The 20071-nt window shown below is 50.4% G+C and overlaps 8 protein-coding genes across 8 annotated transcripts; 4 read left to right on the forward strand and 4 right to left on the reverse strand.

Annotated features, from left to right (window-relative positions):
* Positions 1 to 101: 101 nt before the first annotated feature.
* Positions 102 to 1115, forward strand: ASPVEDRAFT_64135 (mitochondrial pyruvate carrier family protein). Its single transcript, XM_040815715.1, has 4 exons — positions 102 to 358; positions 430 to 445; positions 566 to 702; positions 753 to 1115. The coding sequence occupies exons 1-4, from the start codon at positions 174 to 176 to the stop codon at positions 934 to 936; spliced, it is 522 nt and encodes a 173-aa protein (XP_040670583.1). The 5' UTR covers positions 102 to 173; the 3' UTR covers positions 937 to 1115.
* Positions 1116 to 1360: 245 nt separating this feature from the next.
* On the forward strand, positions 1361 to 3434 carry ASPVEDRAFT_44355 (putative extracellular exo-polygalacturonase). Its single transcript, XM_040813033.1, has 7 exons — positions 1361 to 1918; positions 1991 to 2416; positions 2479 to 2639; positions 2698 to 2886; positions 2976 to 3077; positions 3160 to 3234; positions 3293 to 3434. The coding sequence occupies exons 1-7, from the start codon at positions 1612 to 1614 to the stop codon at positions 3332 to 3334; spliced, it is 1302 nt and encodes a 433-aa protein (XP_040670584.1). The 5' UTR covers positions 1361 to 1611; the 3' UTR covers positions 3335 to 3434.
* On the reverse strand, positions 3243 to 5799 carry ASPVEDRAFT_817093 (uncharacterized protein). The gene is made up of 5 exons (XM_040817078.1): positions 5202 to 5799; positions 4754 to 5146; positions 4548 to 4699; positions 4079 to 4487; positions 3243 to 4015 (listed from the first exon to the last, which is right to left on the reverse strand). Exons 1-5 carry the CDS (start codon positions 5443 to 5445, stop codon positions 3597 to 3599), a joined length of 1617 nt encoding a protein of 538 aa, XP_040670585.1. The 5' UTR covers positions 5446 to 5799; the 3' UTR covers positions 3243 to 3596.
* Positions 5800 to 6299: 500 nt separating this feature from the next.
* Positions 6300 to 7326, forward strand: ASPVEDRAFT_31259 (putative short chain dehydrogenase/reductase; the record flags this gene model as incomplete). Its single annotated transcript, XM_040810448.1, has 4 exons — positions 6300 to 6330; positions 6354 to 6743; positions 6834 to 7052; positions 7073 to 7326. 4 exons carry the CDS (start codon positions 6300 to 6302, stop codon positions 7324 to 7326), a joined length of 894 nt encoding a protein of 297 aa, XP_040670586.1.
* Positions 7307 to 10284, reverse strand: ASPVEDRAFT_74298 (uncharacterized protein). The gene is made up of 8 exons (XM_040816248.1): positions 9875 to 10284; positions 9740 to 9794; positions 9578 to 9677; positions 9412 to 9529; positions 8421 to 9364; positions 8276 to 8367; positions 7938 to 8227; positions 7307 to 7887 (listed from the first exon to the last, which is right to left on the reverse strand). Exons 1-8 carry the CDS (start codon positions 9957 to 9959, stop codon positions 7526 to 7528), a joined length of 2046 nt encoding a protein of 681 aa, XP_040670587.1. The 5' UTR covers positions 9960 to 10284; the 3' UTR covers positions 7307 to 7525.
* Positions 10285 to 10640: 356 nt separating this feature from the next.
* Positions 10641 to 12813, reverse strand: ASPVEDRAFT_31261 (flavin-containing monooxygenase; the record flags this gene model as incomplete). Its single annotated transcript, XM_040810450.1, is given in 7 exon segments — positions 10641 to 10867; positions 10924 to 11616; positions 11666 to 11734; positions 11782 to 11947; positions 11997 to 12169; positions 12189 to 12410; positions 12480 to 12813. The coding sequence occupies 7 exon segments, from the start codon at positions 12811 to 12813 to the stop codon at positions 10641 to 10643; spliced, it is 1884 nt and encodes a 627-aa protein (XP_040670588.1).
* Positions 12814 to 15083: 2270 nt separating this feature from the next.
* ASPVEDRAFT_137401 (putative phenol monooxygenase) lies at positions 15084 to 17243 on the forward strand (the record flags this gene model as incomplete). Its single annotated transcript, XM_040807387.1, has 3 exons — positions 15084 to 16253; positions 16303 to 16753; positions 16840 to 17243. 3 exons carry the CDS (start codon positions 15084 to 15086, stop codon positions 17241 to 17243), a joined length of 2025 nt encoding a protein of 674 aa, XP_040670589.1.
* ASPVEDRAFT_44360 (methylisocitrate lyase ICL2) lies at positions 17183 to 19739 on the reverse strand. Its single transcript, XM_040813034.1, has 6 exons — positions 19153 to 19739; positions 18801 to 19089; positions 18337 to 18749; positions 17865 to 18288; positions 17558 to 17811; positions 17183 to 17500 (listed from the first exon to the last, which is right to left on the reverse strand). Exons 1-6 carry the CDS (start codon positions 19574 to 19576, stop codon positions 17493 to 17495), a joined length of 1812 nt encoding a protein of 603 aa, XP_040670590.1. The 5' UTR covers positions 19577 to 19739; the 3' UTR covers positions 17183 to 17492.
* Positions 19740 to 20071: the final 332 nt, after the last annotated feature.

Below are 20071 nucleotides of genomic sequence, written 5' to 3' on the forward strand. Positions count from 1 at the left end.
TGAAGCGCGAACCAATCTGGTCAAGCGGATTGTCACCTCACACCGCTTACCTCAGCCGGAACGATGGCCGCAGCCCGCAACAACCTCTGGGCCGACGTCGGCTCTGACTGATACTGATAAAGAAGCTTTCTTCGTTGTTGTCGCCCATTCTCCCCTCCACCCCTTAATTCAGGATGTCGACGTCTCGTGTTGGTTTCCGCTTTTTCCAGAACTCCCGTGCGGCCTTCCGCGAGGCCTTTCGCCGGCCTGGTGCCCAGGGACGCCGCTTCCAGACTTCCGATGCTGCTTCCGCTCAGCAACAGAGCACGTTCCAGCGTCTATGGAACAGCCCTGTTGGCGTGAAGACGGTTCACTTCTGGTATGTACTTTGTATTTATGAATTTTATCTTGTCCAAGTTTCACTGTATGCTGACGATACTCGATACAAAGGGCCCCTGTTATGAAGGTACGATAACCACCGTGACCAATTACTCGCCCATGACGACTAGAGAAACCTTGGTCTGATGATCGGGACTACAATTTTGCAACGAGTACAGTGATGATACTAATATATGCCGTGTAACAGTGGGCACTCGTCGTCGCCGGTATCTCCGATTTCCAGCGTCCCGCTGAGAAGCTCTCCTTGACCCAGAACGGTGCGCTTATGGCCACCGGTGCCATCTGGACCCGCTGGTGCATGATCATCAAGCCTAAGAACTACCTGTACAGTCGCCTTCCCAGGAGCTTAATTTTGCCGTGACTAACTAGTTCAGCCTCGCCGCCGTCAACTTCTTCCTCGGATGCGTTGGTGTTATCCAGGTTTCCCGTATCTACAACTACCACCGCAGCCTTGATGGCTCGTCAAAAGAGGCCGTGAAGGACATGGAGCACGAACTTGCTGGGGATGCGAAGGCTGTGGTTTCTAGTGCCAAGGAGGCCGTGAAGAAGCACGATTAAATATAGATTATGGTAGAGGATACCAGGACCGTCTAGCGGACATGTCAACCACCAATTCACACAAACATTTGTATATCTGAACGATGGTATCTCAAAACTCTAGTATATTGGAGCTTATTAAGATTTTAAAGTCATTATAATCATTAAGATCACGGAGCATTGATTCTAGTTCGACCGGCAGTCGTCCACCGGGCTTGCCCTTATATCACGCTTAGAACCCCGTTAATCTACGAGTAATACGCAAATCACTGGCCGTACGAACCGGAGATTCAGCAGCGACGATCAAAGGACCTCGCATTACTTGGGGAATTCTCCGCCATTCGGGAGATTCGAAGGCGCAACTGAAGCGGAATTATCCCTCCTATCAGAGCACAAACACCAATGTCGGACAGCAATTGAGCTGCGACACTCGACGACCTTTTCTCAACAACCCAATCCAAGCTCCAGCCTCGAGCTCGGCTCTCCACAAAATTTCCAATTATTGGCTATTCTCCCGGATAAAATGGAGATGCTTAGGGGTTGGCAATGGTTTTCTCCGCAGGGCTGCCGGAGGAGAAGCTGGAGGCAGAAGCAAATAATTTAGTATAAAGTATGCGCCGATCTCCCCTGCTCAAAGGAGCTCGTTGCTCAGATTGACTTACTGAACATAATCCTGTTCTTGATTTCGTCGTGAGAATGAAGCTATCAGGAGTCCTCACCTCCACGGTGAGCATCCTCTCCCTGGGGGCTACAGTCGAGGGCTTCTTTCACTCTCGAACCGACGCCGTTGCTCCTAAGCCGCCATTCAGGCCTCTCCCACATAGCTATCCTCGCGAGAAGGTCTGCCATGTGCGCAGCCATGGTGATGGCTCCGACGACTCTAAGTTTATCCTCTCCGCATTGCACCAGTGCAACCACGGCGGAAAGGTTGTCTTCGCCGAGGACAAGGAGTATACCATCGGTACTGCATTGGACTTGACATTCCTAAAGCACATTGATTTGGGTACGCTATCTGCCTTATAATTGCCCCACTGTTCCCATCGAGACGTACCTGTATTAATCACCCGGGGTATAGAAATTCTCGGCCGCGTCGTTTTCACCGACGACACAGACTACTGGCAAGCCAACTCTTTTAAGCACGGCTTTCAAAATGCCACTACCTTCTTCCAGCTCGGCGGCGAAGACGTAAACGTCTATGGAGGGGGAACCCTCGACGGCAACGGACAGATTTGGTACGATTTATTCGCAGAAGATGCGCTGATTCTACGCCCAATTCTGTTCGGTGTTATAGGGCTTCACGGGGGCACAATTGGACCACTGAAACTGCGCTACTCGCCACAGTGGTACCAGCTTGTTGCGAACTCGTCGGATGTGCTCTTTGACGGGATCGATATCTCCGGATATAGTAGTAGTGAGAATGAGGCCAAGAATACTGATGGCTGGGATACGTACCGGTCAAAGAATATTGTTATCCAGAATTCGGTTATTAATAACGGTGACGGTATGCAAGCAATTATAACTTCAACCTCTGTGTGGAGTGGAGCTGACATGTGTACGGTATAGATTGCGTTTCCTTCAAGCCGAACAGCACTGACATCCTCGTCCAAAACCTCCACTGTAACGGATCCCACGGTATCTCTGTTGGCTCTCTCGGCCAGTATGTGGGCGAGGTTGATATTGTGAAAAACATTCTCGTCTACAATATCTCTATGTATAACGCATCTGTATGCCTTTCCCGACCATTTCCCTTAATCCAACAACCAAAAAGCTAACAAACACCAGGATATGGCCCGCATCAAGGTTTGGCCTGGCGTCGCATCCGCCATGTCCGAGGACCTCCAAGGTGGTGGTGGTCTCGGCTCCGTGTCAAATGTTACATACGAGGAGATGTACATCGAGAATGTGGACTGGGCAATTGAAGTAACGCAGTGCTATGGGCAGAAGAACATGACGTTGTGTAATGAATACCCGGTATGGACATTTCCCCCTGTTCTATCACCCCTAGTTTCACTTAGCGACATCGATATGGAAGGCGTAGTAGATTGCTAACAGGCGAACAGAGCAACTTGACCATCTCCGACATTCATATTTCCAATATGTACGGCACGACTTCCGATGCGCAGGATCCGAATGTTGGAACGATCGTTTGTTCAAGTCCAGAGGTATGTTGTAACTTATTTATCTTGAAAGTCTTCTTTGAAGAGGGAAAAAGAATCTATTTTATTGACGAGAGGAATTGTGTAGGTGTGCTCGGATATCTATGTTGAGGACATTGATGTCGTCAGCCCAAGCGGTACGAATGACTTTGTTTGCACGAATGTAAGTCATGTATACCCTGTCCGATATAGGGTCATATATAGCTAACGAGTCCGTCTAGGTCGACGAGAGTCTCCTGCAGGTGAACTGTACCTCTGGGTGATGGGGTTCGCGAGCCAAATGGACAGACACGATATTTAATGCTATGTATAGCTAGTAAAAAAGACAATGAAGTACTTCTATATGTTGAATCATATTAATTTAATCAGAGGGAATAAAAAGAGATACAACAAAATATCAACCTGGCATACCAATCCCATTATCAGACCTGCTTAGTGGCCCGCATACCCGAATAATCTTGGTTTACCTAGTAACGTTGAAGTAGGCACCAGAGGAGGGCAAAATGGAAGCGTCGAACAACCCGGCTATAACCTCTCCGCAATCCGATGTCGATGCACCCAACTCCGACTCCTCTTTCCCCAGATATACATTGGCACTGTTAATAGAGTAACCCCAATTGTAATACCGCCAATTGTAAAGAAACAATTCTTGACACCCTGGGTATCGATCCACCCATTAACATAGAAGGTCAGACCGAAGGAAAAGATGTTTTTGACAAAGTTCATTGTTGCAAAAGCCTCGCTTGCTTTCTCGCGGTGGCAGTCGACGACGTAGGTTACAACTCCCGTGGTGCCGAGTTGCACTCCAAGATTGATGAGGCCCAGGCATACTATCACAGGGATCGGCCAGGGCTCGACAGCGTAGAGAGACTGGCCCCAAGCGAAGAAGCCGGTTGCGGTGAAGAAAAGGTAGGTAATCATAATAGGGAGGCGAAATTCGGGTTCTGTTTATTGTTGCATTTGGTTAGTGGATATTTCAAAATAAAGTGAGTATGAAGGGTGTTTACCGAAGATTCCTTTGTTGATCTTGGAGAGCCAACTTGCTACACCGTCGACTAAGGGTCCTGCAACGAGGGTTCCGATAAGGGACGCAACGAAGGACGAGACGTTAGTGGCGCCGACGGCACCGACGGAAAAGCTGTAGGGCGGGGCGGAGAAAATTTGAGAGATGGTGAGCGAGATGAGGACTAGCCACGAGATGCAGGTTGTGAAGAGGATGACAGCCCATACAACAGCGGGAGAAGCAATGAGGTAGGCAGGACGGATGAGTGTGTTCCAGAAGGAAACGTGGTTGACATAGCCGCTATACGGGAGAAGTTCTCGCATGTATGAGATGCGTGGTTCATTATCTGATGCTGGCGCCGGGTCTCCTGAGGCTTCAAGGTGTTTAACGTTGGCTTTGTTTTCTAGGGAGCTCTATAGTCGCATGGTTAGATAGTGGTAAGAAGCCAAGGCGCGAATGAATAGCAGACGTACGAGGTCAAAACCGGTATCAATGCTCAATGCATCTGTGCGTACATATGCGGTCTCTGGCATCCAGAAAAACACCATGATGAGTGTTAACGCAAATGCACCGCCCATCCCGTTCAGGCAGATTTTATAATCCCCATACTGTATGACGGCTCCGGCTGTGGAAGGTCAGTATGAGGAGTCTGAGCCGCTGAATATAAAGAAGTGCTTACCGATGGGAGTGGCAAGATTAATACCGCCTAGCACTCCAAGATTGAAAATTGCTGTGCGAAAACCGCGCTCATGGACAAACCAGACATCACCAATAGACGCTGGAACCAAGGCTTCGAACGGACCCATACATAGACCACTGAGGACACGCGCTGCTACTAATGAGGCAAAGTTTTTGGCCGCGGCAGCCCAGAAACATGCTACCATCATTCCGATGGTCGTGATCAGATAAACTGGACGTTTGCCATACTTGACTGCGAGACAGTTGAACACCAAACTTCCCACAGCAACGGCGGCGATTGTACTCCCCTGCACACCGGAGACAAAAGTGTTTAGAGGAACCCCAAACTGTTCAGCAAGAGGTACGAAGGCTGCTCCTAGAAGTGGACCAACAGCTGGTAGAGAGTTAGATTGAGAATTTCACGCATAATCGGGTTCTGATCCCCATACCTCCTGTACAACCACAGCCCCAGCCGAACGCGACAGTAAAGAGCTCTTTCTTCAATCGCGGCCAATTGTAGGGATCATTGGGTGAATCTGATGGTTGAGGAACAAGCACGATTTTGCCCGTCTCGTCATGTTTCATGAGAGCAGGGTCGATGCCTGAGTAGGCATTGTCCTGGCCAAGCTCGTTCAGGGGTGCAGTACCCGGAACGTTCTCGAGTTTGGTGTCTTCTAGAATCCCCAAAGGCATTTTCGTGGTGAAATGTAGGGCCAAGGGAACAGGGAACGGTGGTTTCTCCAGTCCTGATGTAAAGATGGAGGTTGACAGTCGGGGTGGGTAGAGGATAAAAATACGATCGACGGGACAGGTTGAAGTGGGAACGTCACGCCCTCCCAAAACTTTCTGGTAGCTTAGCTTCTTCACTTGCTAGGGGCTCTGTCCCATGACACGAAGCACTTCTTCTAGAAAGAGGAGATGAGACAAAGGGGGTTGAGGGCTGGGGGGAACTCAGCCGGAACTCCCGATCCCCATGGGGTTGGAGGATTTCCGGGGGATGTGGGAGACCTAGGAAGACCAAAAGTCTGAATTGCTTCATAATCCATTTCCAGATGCTCCAATACGCTCGCGTCTCTTGATGAGTCCTCCTGCTGGCATCGTCAATTGCTATTTGCCACAACTGACTCGTAGGACTCACCGGACCCAAAAACGTGGGCACTCGAATCCACCAGACCCAGAAGAAGCCCTCATCTCCCCGGACTCCTCGAGATACAACCCCCACAGAACCAATAAAACGTAGGGAGTGACGGGAAATTGAACTCTGCCAAAAGAAGCGAGTGACCCATCCAGAATCCTTGTTAAAAATCTGCTCAATCAACCGCCGTCAACGCGTCCACTCGACTCCATAATCCGTCATCCTTCAACCATCCCTCTACTCCAAATTCGGGATTCCCCCATCCCACATCGTGCATTACAGAGAGGGGCGAACGGGAAACTTCCGCACAATTTCATCCTCTGTGTCTGTACATAACGAAACTGAGCTCAAACAACCGGCGTGCAGTCACCCAAACAAGTGCTACCATCAGCATCAGCATCAGATAATCACAATGTCCCCTAAGCGAAGCATCATCATAACCGGTACGGACACCATAACTCCTCAGATCACTCAACCCCGACCCAACTGACATTCCAACGAACCTGTAAAGGTGGCGCATCAGGTATAGGACTGGGAATAACCCGCCAGTTCGCCCCGCAGCCAAACACTCATATCACTATCTTCGACATCAATGCGACGACCGGCGCGACCACTGTTGAGCAGTTACGCTCCGAGTTCCCCTCCTGCGGCTTCAGCTTCGAGAGAGTCGACGTTTCCAGCTGGGAGAGCCAAGCTGCGGCCTTCGAAAACGTGATTTCTCAGCAAGGCCGCGTGGATGTTGTCTTCGCCAATGCGGGGATCACGGAGAAGGGATCTCTCCTCCCGGAGAAAGATGGGAAGTTGACGAAGCCGGAGTTGGCGACGGTTGATGTTAACTTTGTGGGTGTTTTGTATAGTATGTTCGCGTCATGATTCCTCCTGCCAGTAGGAAAACAATTTGGGATGAGAGAAGGGCGCAGTAGCTAACTAGGTCTTTCGTGTGAAGGTGTTAAACTAGCCCTCCACTATATCTCGAAGAATGAGGCTGTCAATGGCTCAAAGGGCAGTGTTATCTGCACTGCGTCGAATGCAGGTGTATACCCCTTCCCCATGGCCCCGCTCTACTCCGCGTCGAAGCACGCCGTTATCGGACTGGTGAGGTCGTTAGCGAGGCCGTTGGAGAGGGAGCAGATTCAAATCAACGGGTTTGCTCCGGCTGTTATTGGTGAGTGTCTTGTCCATTAGTGGATGGAAGCATGGAAGTTAATGAGAACGCAGAAACGAATATTGCTCCAAGCTCAGACTTGTTCAAGACCATGATCCTCACGCCAATGTCGACTGCACAGAGAGCTGCTGAGCAGTTTGTGAGTGATTCTTCGCTGACAGGGAAGATTGCGGAATTGCACGGAGAACATGTGACATTTACCGAGCCCCCAGCATATGTGGATGAGGATTCGAGGAAGAATATTGAGAATTTCTGGTCGCTTGGGTATGCTTAAAGGTTAATGAATAAATGAAATGATCAAGATACCAATGTTGCCTGTGCTAAACGCTTGATCGTAGTCTATATGATATCCACACATACAAGAGGCATGAACCAGTCCTCTTTTGCCTCTATAATACACCCAGCGCCCCCAAATAAAGTTGAAATAGCCAAAGAATACCAAAAGACCTTGAATATATGAAGTCGTAGTCACATTAATCATTCTCATCTTTCAGGAGAACCTTGAGCTTCTCAAGCTTATCCTCGCACCGTACTTCCATCTTCATGACGACATCCACGCTTTCTTTCTTGGTGGTCAAAAGGTGAGAGACAAGCCAGAAGTTATACCCGTTTTTGAAGAAGCCCATGGAGGCCCATTCATGACTAGACACGGTGTCGCGGAGCGTTAACCAATGATCCCGCCACCGTGTTAGTGCTGTGCGGATGGGTGTCAAAGTTTGGTCGTTCTGAACAACGGATTGTCGCTTCTTCCCTAAACTCGACGCAGAAACAGACGGTTTTGTTCGAATAAGGGGTGCCAGACAAGTCATGTGCGTGTTGATAAAGGCGTAAAGTACTAAATTCAATCAGTATGGCTAACAGAAAGTGGAGAGAGGGAGAAGCTACCATGGATTAAAACAAACATGTCAAATACTGTTAGACTTGAAATGGGATTTGAAGAAGGCAAGGGAACAGGAGAGCCTTGTCCGCTGGTATCCTCAAACAGTGCATGGAATGCGTCACGAATGGCGATTCCCCGGGAAACTTGAAAATTTGGTTCTGCAAATGGATGCTCGGAGGCAAACACCGAGTCGAAACAAGGAAACTCCCAACCCAATTCTGTGTGAGAAAGGCGACAAGGGTAATTCTGATAGAATGAAAAGGCACAGTCGAGAAGTGAAACAATATTCATGTTGCTGGGGACGCTTAGCAACATTTCGCCGAAAGGGTGCAGACAGGCTTACCGGATGCGACACTCATTCTGAATCCACTTTGCTTCGTCCGCCCCATCTTCTGGGGTGTGTTTGTACCTCACTAGGCCTATTCGACGCGCAACCTATAAATTTGGTTATTCTCGACCACTCCAAGTGCGGGTTCGGACCATCATACCTTGACGACTTCACTAAACCGATTCTCCATAGCGCGACTGCTCGATACTGACCCCCCAGCCCAATATTGTACGACCACCATAAGAAAACCAGCCTGGAAATTCTGAAATTGAGACCAGTCATGGATTTCGGAGTCAACAGTTCGACTCCCGCACATAATCGCAGCTACTTCGTATTCACACGAGAAAATGTCGCTGGAGAAAACGTAGAGCTCTGCAAGATCAAGCAGTCTTTTGGCTGCGTATCGCTCTCGTTCATCCGTCGTGTACATAGCGCCCATAAACACAACAGATGCGAGGAGAGGCAACGCAACGGTATCAGGATCAAAAGACGGTACGTGGATTATCGTGCAGTTTGCGTGCCAGTACTTGAAATAAAGAGCCACAAATTTTCGGATGCGCGCCGTTGTCAGAAGAAAAGTGAGATTTGTTGATATCTCCTCGTGTACCTTTGCGTCGAGCGGTAAGGACCAGGATCGTGACAGAATAGCTTGGATCAAGGCAGTAGAATATGGTTTCTCGGGTTGGAACTGTTGCTGCCCAGAAAACGTCAAATTTGGGTCATGGCTCATGGGAATAGATGGCGAGTAGTCCATCATTCCTCCACTGTATGGATCGACTGTTGATTTGTGTGCGTCTCCGAAAGGTCCGTTGAAGAAGTCAAGAAAGGTATCTTGGAAAAAAGAGAGGCCGGTTGTATCAAACTCAGAGAATGGGGTCGCTACAAATTCTGTTGGGCCTCCCTTTGATTCCAACGCTAGCATTGAGCTCTCCACGCTCTCAGCTTCTTCTTTCTGGTGGTGGTACTCAAGGCCTCGCGTCCGATCACTCCGCGGCGGGAGGAGGAATTCCTCTGTGAAGCCGTCGGTGCCACCATTGAGAAGGAACTTGATAGACCCTCTATCTGAAGGTCGATCATAGTCTTCGTGCTTCATAGAAGACGTTTCTACTACTGTTAGACATGGTTCCCGTGACACTGCAGAGTACATATACCTGATACAGCCCCCGGGCTGGTAGTTGTCGCCTTGCGATCCTGAATGCACTCGAGATGTCTCTTGGCGCAGGATCCGCATGGAGTTTGTCCATCACAGCGAAGCTTCATCGAAGTACACTGCAATGAAGGTTAACTAATGAATTGAGCTAAGAGAGGCGAACATACTGATTGGCATGCATGTCGTCTCCTACCTCGCTGGCCGGTCTCAGGAATTTCCCGGTCGCCACGTTTGGCACAGTCTGCGTAGTGGTCACGCAGATTATCACTACATCTGTCATCAGCGACCATTGAGCATTTCAGGAACGTACAGGCCTAGTATATACACACCAGCGAGCAAAAGATTCGCTGCAAAAGACACAAGAATACGGCTTCAAGCCGGAGTCTGCGGGGAACAACCTGGGTTAGTGTGCGCAAGAATATGGAGCGAGAGAACCCAAAATGAGGTCTAGGGCAGCCACATACGACGCAGATGGTGTCGCTTCAGATGATCAATACGTGTGAAACCCCGCTGGCAAATGGTGCAGCAAAAATGCTTGGTTGGCTTCATGGCGAGGATCTGGGATGCATCGGGGAGGAGCTCGAGGGGGAGGAAAGTCTGGGGTAATGTAGGGGGACTCGCGAGGGGAAATAGATGAAGTGAGATCCCAGTCCGATCGAGTCAGTGAGGGCGGGGAGGGGAAGAGGAAGCTCTCAGCCTGTCACGGTTGTGGTGTCCAGCAGTCCCATGGGACCTGCCCTTCTGTGAGTACCGGGCTACCAACTTAGTGGCGAGCCAAAAGAGTTCAGTACTTCGTCCAACTTGACGGAGATGGAAAAAGAAGCCGGTCATGGGACAAAGACGCTGTGTGAATATTCGGTATTATTCATCGGAGTTCGTAACGTCTGGTAAATTTGGGGGCGTGGAGGTGGAGTCGCTCAGTGCTTGCTTGGAGTTTTCCGTGCGGAGAACGAGCTCCCGGTACCCGCCGGTCAGGTAAATTACTAGACTTATGACTGGAGGGTGCTCTATTATGTAATTGAGGCACACCGATGGCTGATTCGAGCAAGAGCAACACAACTCCGGCTCTCTCGATTCCTACCGGGTGAGTTCTTCAGCTCTCCTGGATGTCTTTACCGTTTCCGGGCTGGGCCTCATCTTTATTCTGCGAGATTGGAATTCTAGAAGGTAGGTATCGGAGTGTTTAATCCATACAATCGCTTATAATTAGAACGGCAGAAAACAGTGTGCTCAGTGCGCCGCCCCATTCATGCCTTTCTCAAGGTTCTCCCTGTCAATTACAGTTGTGGGAAAGTCAATTTTATCATCATCCAGATAATCAACCTTGATGATCTTGTTCTTCTCGTCCTCTGCCCAGCCGTCGCCAATCCAACCGTTGGGATTGTCGTTGACGTACTCGTAAGTGTAGTCTTCCCACCGAGGAGAGCTAAGAGCCTTCATCGCGTGAAGAGAGGAGCCTTTCCCGCTTGTCAGTTGCCGTCATCGGGTTGCGTTTGGACATTGATTGACTTACCGGGCCACAATGCCATAACTCTCCCGTTTAATTCTCCCCCCTTGTACCAGCTACGACATTCCATACCAAACACTGTCCGTGAGAAGTACTGGTCGCAGTGCCGTCTGAACTGCGTCACAGCTTTCTTTTGCACATCCATAGCTCGGATGTTGTCTCGTTGCATCTTCTCAATACAACGTGTGATGTAATCGATCTCATTCTCGATCAGGAGAAGCAGGTTTCCCTCACCCAGCGCTGCGTTGGGGCCCAGACAGATAAAGTAATTGGGGAACCCATCCACTGCGAGGGATAGATAGTTCTCTGGCGTTTCCTCCCATCGCTTTGCCAGAGACAGTCCATCTTTGCCAATAATGGGGAACCGTGGTGTGAAAGTGGTATTGAAGCCGGTGGCGCAGACGAGAACATCCGTTGGATGATGCTTTCCGTCCTCTGTAACAACACCATCCTCAACAATCTTGACAATGGGAGACGATATGACGTCGACCTTATCATCTGTGAGAGCCTCAAGATATCCAGGCCCAGGAGTCAGTCGGCGGCAGGCTGGCGCAAACGATGGCAACAGCTCCTCGACGAGTTCTGGCTTGTTTCGTAGCCGACGCTTCATATTCTCCGTGAAGAAAGCTGTAGCGCCCACTTGCTCTGGCGTTCCGACAAGGGTACAGCCGTGAACAGATTGCAGTTCTGTCTCAATTTCTGCAAGCAGTTAGCAACCGTTGGAATTGGGGGCTACATGCTTATTTACCTTTTCGAAACTTCTGGTATGCTGAATGATCTTTCTTGAAAGTCTCAATTTCCTCAGGAGTGAAAGAAACTAGTGTTTGTCAGCAGTTATCGTCCAGACGCAGTCGGTGGTCTCACAATTTTCAAGCTCTGAGCTGCGCTTGTCGACTTGCTCACGCGCAAATGTGGGGGAGAGCCAAGTGCGACCTCTGATGTAGTGGTCCAGGTGTGTCACCTTTGGCAGCATCCCAGGGACGATCTGGATTCCACTGGATCCGTTCCCGATGACAGCAGCCCTTTTACCCTGTCCAAATGATTAGTGTATGGATAATATGGTGATCGCTGCAACTCACACTGTAGTCATAGCTCTCGTCCCAGTTGGCACTGTGTATCAACTTCCCTTTGAAGTCATGGAGGCCGGGAATGGTGGGCCATTTCCATTCGTTCAGCGCACCGCTAGCGGACACTAAGACATCACATTGGTCCTCAAAGATTTCATCGTTGTCGATGTTTTTCACCTGAACACCTAGGCGTTAGAATCATACATATGACCGAGCATGGAGACCATGTCACCTTCAATGTCCACTTGCTTCGCACGCCATCCCATGTTGCACCAACAACCTGGTGCTTAAACTTGATGTATCTTTCGCAGCCATATTTCCCCGACACACGTTTCCAGTACTTGTGGATTTCTGGCGCCGCAGCGTAGAAAGTTGACCACTCCTTGTTCGGCTCAAATGTGGCCTGATATGTGTGGGCAGGAATGTCTACAGTATACTATTAGTGACCACGAAACGGTGAACAGCTCTTACAGAAAAGAATATATATGTACTCACCACAAGCACAGCCCGGATATCTGTTCTCAAGCCAGGTACCTCCAATATCCGCATTCTTCTCGTATACTTGGAGATCCAACTTGCCAATCCTTTGCCGAAGACGAATCGAAGAAATTATGCCTGAGATTCCAGAACCAATAACCACAACTCGCATGGGCCGAGATGCATCGATTGAGCGTTCCTCAACAATCCAGGGCTCAGGCTCCCCCGTCTTAGCTGCCACACCGTTGGCTACACCATTGGGTTCGGGGGCGCCATTGGTTTGCGTAGCCTCCTGCTGAACCTCCTTCTCAGACGAACTTCGGCCCAAAACTCGCGACAAACGTCTCATCATGTTGGGTATTCTTGCGGAAATGACAAAACTTCACAAATTGACTAACGGGTATTCAAAGCAGACCGACTTATGTTAAATAACCAGAGTGGAGAGAGCATCAGGAGAGACAGTGCGGCGGAAAGTTTAACCCCGACAAAAGCTCCTCCCCGATGATATACGCAAATTCTCTGGCCCCAAAAAATTGACCGAACTAGCGCCAGTCTCAACTCTCGACCAGGCAAGAAATGCGGAGACTCCGGCTTTCCCTTGGGAATGGCGTATAAACTCGGCTCTTTTTTCCTCCCCGCCACTTTACGATCTCCCCTCCCCGGGAGAGACAAACCACGTCTTGAGGTTGAGGTAGACGGAATTCAAGATCCACCCCCATCGTATTATACATGCGGAGTAATGGCGCCTTGTCACAAAGACATGAAACATTTTGAGCGTTGGTAATCAGGAGCTGCGCTGGGGCCGCCGGCTTGGAGAGTGGACCCTCGTCCTCGGTACCAAAACGAGATAGCCATCCCTCTTCGTCGCTCTTGCGGGGAAACGCGAGCTGGACGGTCTTCACTGGAGAACGCAAGACGTCCTGACTGGTCAGTCGGAGACTGCCAACATGGCAAGGAATGAGGGGTTACAAGAACGATAATCTGCTAACGTTACTGGTACCCGATATTTCTCAACTTCTCATAACTGAAGTTTCTATTTGTGGTCAAGGCGGGGGCATGCAGATTCCTACCTTCTTAGCAAGACCGTTCCGACAGACCCCGATCTGTCAGACGTATACAGTCAAAACCGTCATTTACGCCGGCAAAAGACTTGAGTCTACGGGCTAGGATGGATGCAGACCAGTGAGTAAACTTTAGTTTCAAACGCGGAATCCTGCCGAGCCACGGCCAGCCAGCCGGATAAACCCCAGCATAAGGCATCGATCGTGAAGACGGCGACCGTTTGTGATAATGATGACGAACATTGCCTATCGAATCATCCTAAAATTGGTTTCAACCCGGACTGGGACCTCAACCGGTTTCGCCAGTAATCCGAGATCCAATGAAACAGCGATAATCCGCCCGGAAATCCCCCAATCCCCTGGGGTGGCCAAGGCAGCTAACGCGGGGTGCGAAATCCCTCGGGGAGGTTGCTTACGCGCTTATTGATGACACGGGGAAGCGCATTCCTAAACGAGAAGTATCATATGCTCGTCGGAGACCAAGTGGGATTTTGAAGGACCCAGCGTGGCCTTAAGGGAAAGCATCTGGCTTCTCTCTGATTGGTTATCACTGCGAGACCATACTCCTCGCACGGATTGCGCAAGGTATTATACTTGAGTATGAATGGTTCCAAGAGTTGCCCCGGCCACAGCATATCGATGGGCATGTTCTTGTCGTATTTCAGCGTACTAATGTTGTTTGTTTTCAACACCTGGGGTCTTTTAGGGGGTCTCTCTACCTGTAAGTGGCTCACGAGGGAACACCGACACCTCCATATGGATACCGGGGGATGCATATTAATTGCTCCACAGAAGTTAAGCTGTGATCAGGAGGTTGGATATTTCCGTATATCCGCGAAATCCCAGTGCTTTGACTGGGCAGCACCCCAGGAATTGATCATCGATTACCGGGATAGCCCAGCCAACCAGATAAGTAATCTGTAAGGTTCAGATCCAGATTCCGCATTCAGCGCTGATGCGCCGTGCATAGAAGCGGCATGGAGGTTGACCAGTGAGATACTTCGCGACCCATTGATGCGGGCTTCACCTATAATGATTGTCTTAAGACCCGAAAGGGCCTTGCACGGCCCGGGTGTTCGTAGATGTCTAGGCAGGTTGAAGACGAATAGATTGTAGTTTATTCATGACCAACAGTGGTTTTTATTTTTTTCAAGAATATATACTTATACTTAGTAGGTCATCAACCATTGCATGATTTTATGATGGTTGGGGCATTAATGAAACCTGGTTCCGCATGCACCATGCACGAGTAAGTTAAGCCAACTCCATGCCCCTGCAGCAATTAAGTCTGGAGCGCCGTCGGGGAATCTCTCCCTAAATGAAAATGTGATTTCTTCCAAGATGGATATAAACCGACGCTGGAGCTCTGGACGTGGAATCAGTCATCTCTTAATAATTATTATCAAAATCAAAGTGGGGTTTCTCCGTTCACAGCAGCCATTCCTATATCAGTCCCCCAGGCGCAAATCAAATCGCTCCCAATATACAGACCAGATTGCTTACCTCTTAATTAATTATTTTCAATTGTCAGGGACCTTGCTTCAAGTGTCCCGTCGTTCGAATGCCTGTCTTCACAGAATTCTCCGCCTCGTCGCGCGAACTCCGCGTGCTCCCTTCCTTTGCACCTCCTCTGCCCCGCCTCTCCCCCGCCTTCACAAAATCCCCAGAGGCTGTTCAAGCTCCCCAACCGGAGGATCCCCAAGCGCAAGCGAAATATGAAGTCGTCGTTGTAGGCGCCGGTCCAGCAGGGCTGATGCTCAACCTCCTGCTCGCCCGGTACGGTCTAACTGATGACTCGCTTCTCTGCGTGGACGCAAAGCCCGGTACCTTGAAATCCGGCCAGGCAGACGGCCTGCAGCCGCGCACACTCGAGGTCCTGAAATCGCTAGGTCTCGCGGATGAGATCCTAAACGATGGTTGTCATATGGAGGAGGTGGCGTTTTGGAATCCCACAGGGAAAACGGAGGGCGAGGTGATTGAGCGGACTTCAATCGTGCCGGATGTCAGTGTGCCTGCGCGGTTTCAGCACGAGGTTACAATTCATCAGGGGAGGATTGAGCGGATTCTGGAAACAGACCTGCTGCGCTATTCGAAGCGCGGTGTGCAGAGGAGTACGAAGCTTCTTGATGCGAGGATTGATGAGGAGGGAGATGGCGAGTTTCCTGTTGTGGCGGAGATTGAGGTTGAGGAAGCGCCAGGGCAGAGTGTGAAGAGGACAGTGCGCTCGAAATACCTCGTTGGTGCAGATGGTGCGCACTCGAATGTTCGTCGGTGCATGGGTCTCAGCCTTGAGGGCGAGTCACTAGATCATATCTGGGGCGTCGTGGATTTGGTCATTGATACGGATTTCCCTGATATTCGGCGGCGGAGCGCGATTCATTCGCCTGCGGGGTCTGTCATGGTCATCCCACGCGAGAGAATTGCGACTGGCGACTACCTGACCCGGTTATATGTTCAGGTCCCGGAAAATGAGATTGAGGCTGAGGATGATCGCAACGCGAAGGAGGGCGCAAAGGCGCGCAGAGCCGGGGTTACGCTTGAGAGCATCTTCCAGCATGCTGCGGATGCATTCAGACCGTACTACATCAGGCCTAAGCAGGACGGTGCAGTGGATTGGTGGGCGGCGTATCAGATCGGCCAACGGGTGTCTGACCAGTTCACGGTGAAGGACTCCAAGGACATCAACCGCGTCTTCATTGCGGGTGATGCTTGCCACACGCATAGTCCCAAGGTACGTATTTCCTCAACCCCAAAGTTGCGCAGAGATGCTAACTTGACAGGCCGGCCAAGGAATGAACGTGTCCATGATGGACTCCTACAACCTCGCCTGGAAACTCATCTACTCCATCCACGGTCTGACACCCGGCCCAGTTGAATCGGCAAAGGTAGACCCAATCCTCGACACATACCACCTCGAACGCCACACAATCGCCCAACAGCTTATCGACTTCGACCGCGCCTTCTCATCCATGTTCTCCGGGAAAATTGGGTCCGAAGACGGCATCGGCCAGCTGACACACGAGCAATTCCTCGAAGTCTTCAGCACAGGCAACGGTTTCACCAGCGGCTGCGGTATCGAGTACCCCGAGAACGTGACGGTCGAGAAACCCCCAGTCAAGAACCCTATCCAAGGCACAGATTATCTCCATGGCATCCTGTACCCAGGAAGAAGATTGCTCAATGTCAGAGTGAAGCGCTTTGCCGACGGAAACAGACGCGATTTACACGATGGTATATACCTGCCCTCCAACAACTTCCTCTATATTCCCAACTTTCCCAGCTGGCGATACCGATTCTCCTTCGCTAACATATCACAGACTTCCTCTCCACCGGCCGCTTCCGCATCCTAGTCCTAACATCATCCGACCTCCTCAACCCATCTGGCAGATCAGCCAAGGCCTTAGGCGCCATTTCCTCCTCCATCCTCCCGCACTTCCCACCGTCTGTAATCGAACAAGTCGTCCTTCATCCACGCCTAGCCAACACCAGCGCCAAAGGCTTCATGTGGCGCGATCTCCCGCGGGAGATCAAAGAGCACTCGGAGATGCGCTTCTACAGTGGCTATGAACTCTCCGATGATGTCTATGCCGTTTATGGCGTCGATGAGAGTGAAGGTGCCCTTGCTGTTGTGAGGCCCGATGGGTATATTGGAGCTGTTGCGGCCCTGGATGATGTTGAGAGCGTCAAGGGGTTTTTGGCGAGGTGTGTGAGGACTGTTTAGTTAGACCGTAAATTAGGGTAGGGATGGCAATAGATCTTGCTAGTGCTGGGCGTATATTAATTAATATTGGAATGTACGGCAATTTAGATCAGGTAAGAAAAACAAGGATATTCGGTCATTGCATGAATTATAAAAAGTAAGAGCTATGGTATTCTATCAAATAACATCGCGGTGCTTCTCATGAAGGGTTGATTTACAATCAAGTCTCATTTATTTTAATCACAGTCCCATCTTCATTCTGTCCAAAGTTTAAAAGCCTGCATATATATGTTAGTAAAATACCTTTCATCACCAGGGAATAATAAGACACTAACCCTTCTCCGTGTTTCCTTCACCCATACTCTTCCCGGTGCTGCTTCCACTCTGGATGGCGCCTACAATACCATCCATGTACGGCGCACCGCTCCATTTCTGGTGAGTGAGGACATCAACGCCGAGTTCCTTCTCGCGCGACTGGATGAGGCGGACGTAGGCGAGCATTCCGTCGTCCTTGAAGGCGCGGGAGAGCTCAGCCGTGATGGTGGCACCGCTGTGGATACCGGCGAGGGAAATCAATTGAAGGACGAAACTAGGTTTGTTAGCCTTTTTGCGGGCGTTCGAAAGAGGGAAAAGGGGGCTTACCCATGCTGTGCGAGATCCCAGATGAATGACTTGAGTGAGGCCTCATCGAAACCTTGTCCCATCCAGTTAAATGACGGGCTCAGGTTGTACACGAGTTTCTTGCCAGGGTGCGCGGCCCGTACTTCTCCTGCGAGTGTACCAGCCTTTGCGACATCTGGATCGCCTGTCTCAACCCAGAGAAGGTCCGCGTAAGGGCCGAATTCCTTCGCGCGCTTGGTCGCAGCTGGGAAACCTGCGCGGTAGTGGTAGAACCCTTCTCTGGTGCGGGGGATGTCGCATGACCAGACGACAGGAGTCTTAGTGTAGTCATTGGCCAAGGCACGACGGCGAGAAATGGAGAGGTCTGGGTTTTCTTTGACGTGCTTCTTGTATGCATCGCGTGCGGTTTGAGGCGCGCCCTCGGCCTCGAGATGAGCATCGACAGCTAGGAGAAGTTAGTAAGTAATCATTCAAAGAGATCAGATTTACATACCCTCATCAAAGGTCACAAGTTTATGCTTCTTGACCCAGTCCAATTCATAGGCGTCAATCTCCGAAGGAGCGGCGCCTTCCCTCTCCATAGCCTGCAAAGTCTCCGCAAGAGGCTCCGACTCTTGGGTGACACCGAGGATGAATTCGTGGTCCCTGACATCGATAGCGCTGCTGAGAAGTTTACCACTCTCCGAGTCGGTCCGAGCGATAACGAGGTTCTCAACACCCATCATATCCCACTGGAAGCGCGCCGCCACGAGTCGATTGATATGCTCACCCATCGGAACTAGGACTTTACCCGCCAGATGGCCGCATTTCTTTCCGCCGTGAAGCTGATCCTCGAAGTGAACAGCCGCAGCACCATTTTCGGCAAAGAGCTTGGCCAGTTTCAGCACCGCAGTCAGGCCACCATGTCTAGCAAAAACGTTAACAAAAGTTGTCAAAAGATCGGACAATCGAACTTACCCTGTGTCGCCATCTGCAATAATCGGTCTCATGTAGTCAACGTAAGGAGTAGACTTTCGTTGTTCCGGTGTGAGCTTTCGTCGTGCGTCCCAATGCTTCCGATCGTGCAATTGCTGAGCCTTAAACAGTCTCTCAACCTGGTTTGGTACGGTGTTGTATGGGTAGTCTCCAAAATCCGGAGAAACCTCGTTGGTAGTGGTCAACGCCGAAGAGCAAGCCCATCCAGAAATATACAAGACTTCCTGGTTAGGAGCCTGCTGTGTCATCTGAATTGGGTCAATTGCGCCCACTACGGAGCTCAATTAGTATTTATAAACACGGTCTAGGTGCGAAGGCGGAGAGTAAAACATACTCGTGTGAACAGGCTTGTTTTCCGCAGCTCTCTCATTCAACAAATTGAAGAGCTTCCGAGCCATCAACGAGCTGGGATACGATTGTTGCAAAGAGCCCCGTTTGCTGACCACATCGGCAGCCGAGTACGGCCGCTTGATGCCCTCGAAGCGGGGAGAATTCCACCACGCCTCGACATCTTTGATCTGTTGCTCGTAGAGTGCATCCTCCGCAGCTCCAGCCTTATCGGCGGTCGACAGAAGTTGGTACGAATCGCCGGGGAGTGTTGAGGAAACCGGAGGCTGGACGGGCGGCAGCGATGACGACGACATCCGAAGGTAACCGCATGTGAAAGGGCGCAGAGCAAGACGAGAAGGACCGCCTGCGGTCGCTGAGATGGGAGGAATCCGACGTGGAAGTCGACGGGGCACTGATCGCAGCATCATTCAGAGAGTAATTTGGATAATGCAGAAACCCCTGATGGGCAAAAAGGAAGGTCCGTAACGGAGTGAAGGGAGGAGCAGTTATTATGGCTCGGCGGTAGACCGACCTCGGTCTGGGACTGGGGTTGCCGTTTCCCCGCGGCTCGCTTATACAAGGATAACCAAGCAATCGGAATGCTGAGTAACTATTCATTGTCATTAATAACTATAGCTTGTTCGATGTCCGGCCCGAGAAAAGCAGCTAAAATAAACGCCGATTCATGATAAACTTCCGAAAACCGGCCGTTGTTCACAAACCACAGCAGACCGGCTTCTTCACGTCTTCCTTGAAGGCGAAATCAAGCAGCGATTGAGGTTTTAGTAATTCTGAAGCATGATTTTGACTGAGCCCAAAAGAATCCATTGATTATTATTGGCATCTAGAAGTCTGACAGATTATAGACACGACCTCAACTACCCTCTACCAATATACACCCAGCTAATTCCACATCCTACAGA

Source organism: Aspergillus versicolor (assembly GCF_001890125.1).
Source record: "Aspergillus versicolor CBS 583.65 unplaced genomic scaffold ASPVEscaffold_8, whole genome shotgun sequence".
Lineage (NCBI taxonomy): Eukaryota > Fungi > Ascomycota > Eurotiomycetes > Eurotiales > Aspergillaceae > Aspergillus > Aspergillus versicolor.

Bases quoted from the DNA above. Each gene is read 5' to 3' on its own strand.
- ASPVEDRAFT_44360 (XM_040813034.1), bottom strand. From the start codon at position 19,576: ATGATGCTGCGATCAGTGCCCCGTCGACTTCCACGTCGGATTCCTCCC. The intron at 18,750-18,800 runs GTAAGTTCGATT...CGTTTTTGCTAG, and splicing joins ATTGCAGATGGCGACACAGG to ACATGGTGGCCTGACTGCGG. The intron at 18,289-18,336 runs GTATGTAAATCT...AACTTCTCCTAG, and splicing joins ACTTGTGACCTTTGATGAGG to CTGTCGATGCTCATCTCGAG.
- ASPVEDRAFT_817093 (XM_040817078.1), bottom strand. From the start codon at position 5,445: ATGCCTTTGGGGATTCTAGAAGACACCAAACTCGAGAACGTTCCGGGT. The intron at 5,147-5,201 runs GTATGGGGATCA...ACTCTCTACCAG, and splicing joins GGGCTGTGGTTGTACAGGAG to CTGTTGGTCCACTTCTAGGA. The intron at 4,016-4,078 runs GTAAACACCCTT...AACAATAAACAG, and splicing joins GATCAACAAAGGAATCTTCG to AACCCGAATTTCGCCTCCCT.
- ASPVEDRAFT_74298 (XM_040816248.1), bottom strand. From the start codon at position 9,959: ATGAAGCCAACCAAGCATTTTTGCTGCACCATTTGCCAGCGGGGTTTC. The intron at 9,795-9,874 runs GTATGTGGCTGC...TGTTCCCCGCAG, and splicing joins GAAGCGACACCATCTGCGTC to ACTCCGGCTTGAAGCCGTAT. The intron at 8,368-8,420 runs GTATGATGGTCC...CCAAATTTATAG, and splicing joins GGTTTAGTGAAGTCGTCAAG to GTTGCGCGTCGAATAGGCCT.
- ASPVEDRAFT_64135 (XM_040815715.1), top strand. From the start codon at position 174: ATGTCGACGTCTCGTGTTGGTTTCCGCTTTTTCCAGAACTCCCGTGCG. The intron at 703-752 runs GTACAGTCGCCT...TAACTAGTTCAG, and splicing joins ATCAAGCCTAAGAACTACCT to CCTCGCCGCCGTCAACTTCT.
- ASPVEDRAFT_44355 (XM_040813033.1), top strand. From the start codon at position 1,612: ATGAAGCTATCAGGAGTCCTCACCTCCACGGTGAGCATCCTCTCCCTG. The intron at 2,640-2,697 runs GTATGCCTTTCC...AACAAACACCAG, and splicing joins TCTCTATGTATAACGCATCT to GATATGGCCCGCATCAAGGT. The intron at 3,078-3,159 runs GTATGTTGTAAC...GGAATTGTGTAG, and splicing joins TCGTTTGTTCAAGTCCAGAG to GTGTGCTCGGATATCTATGT.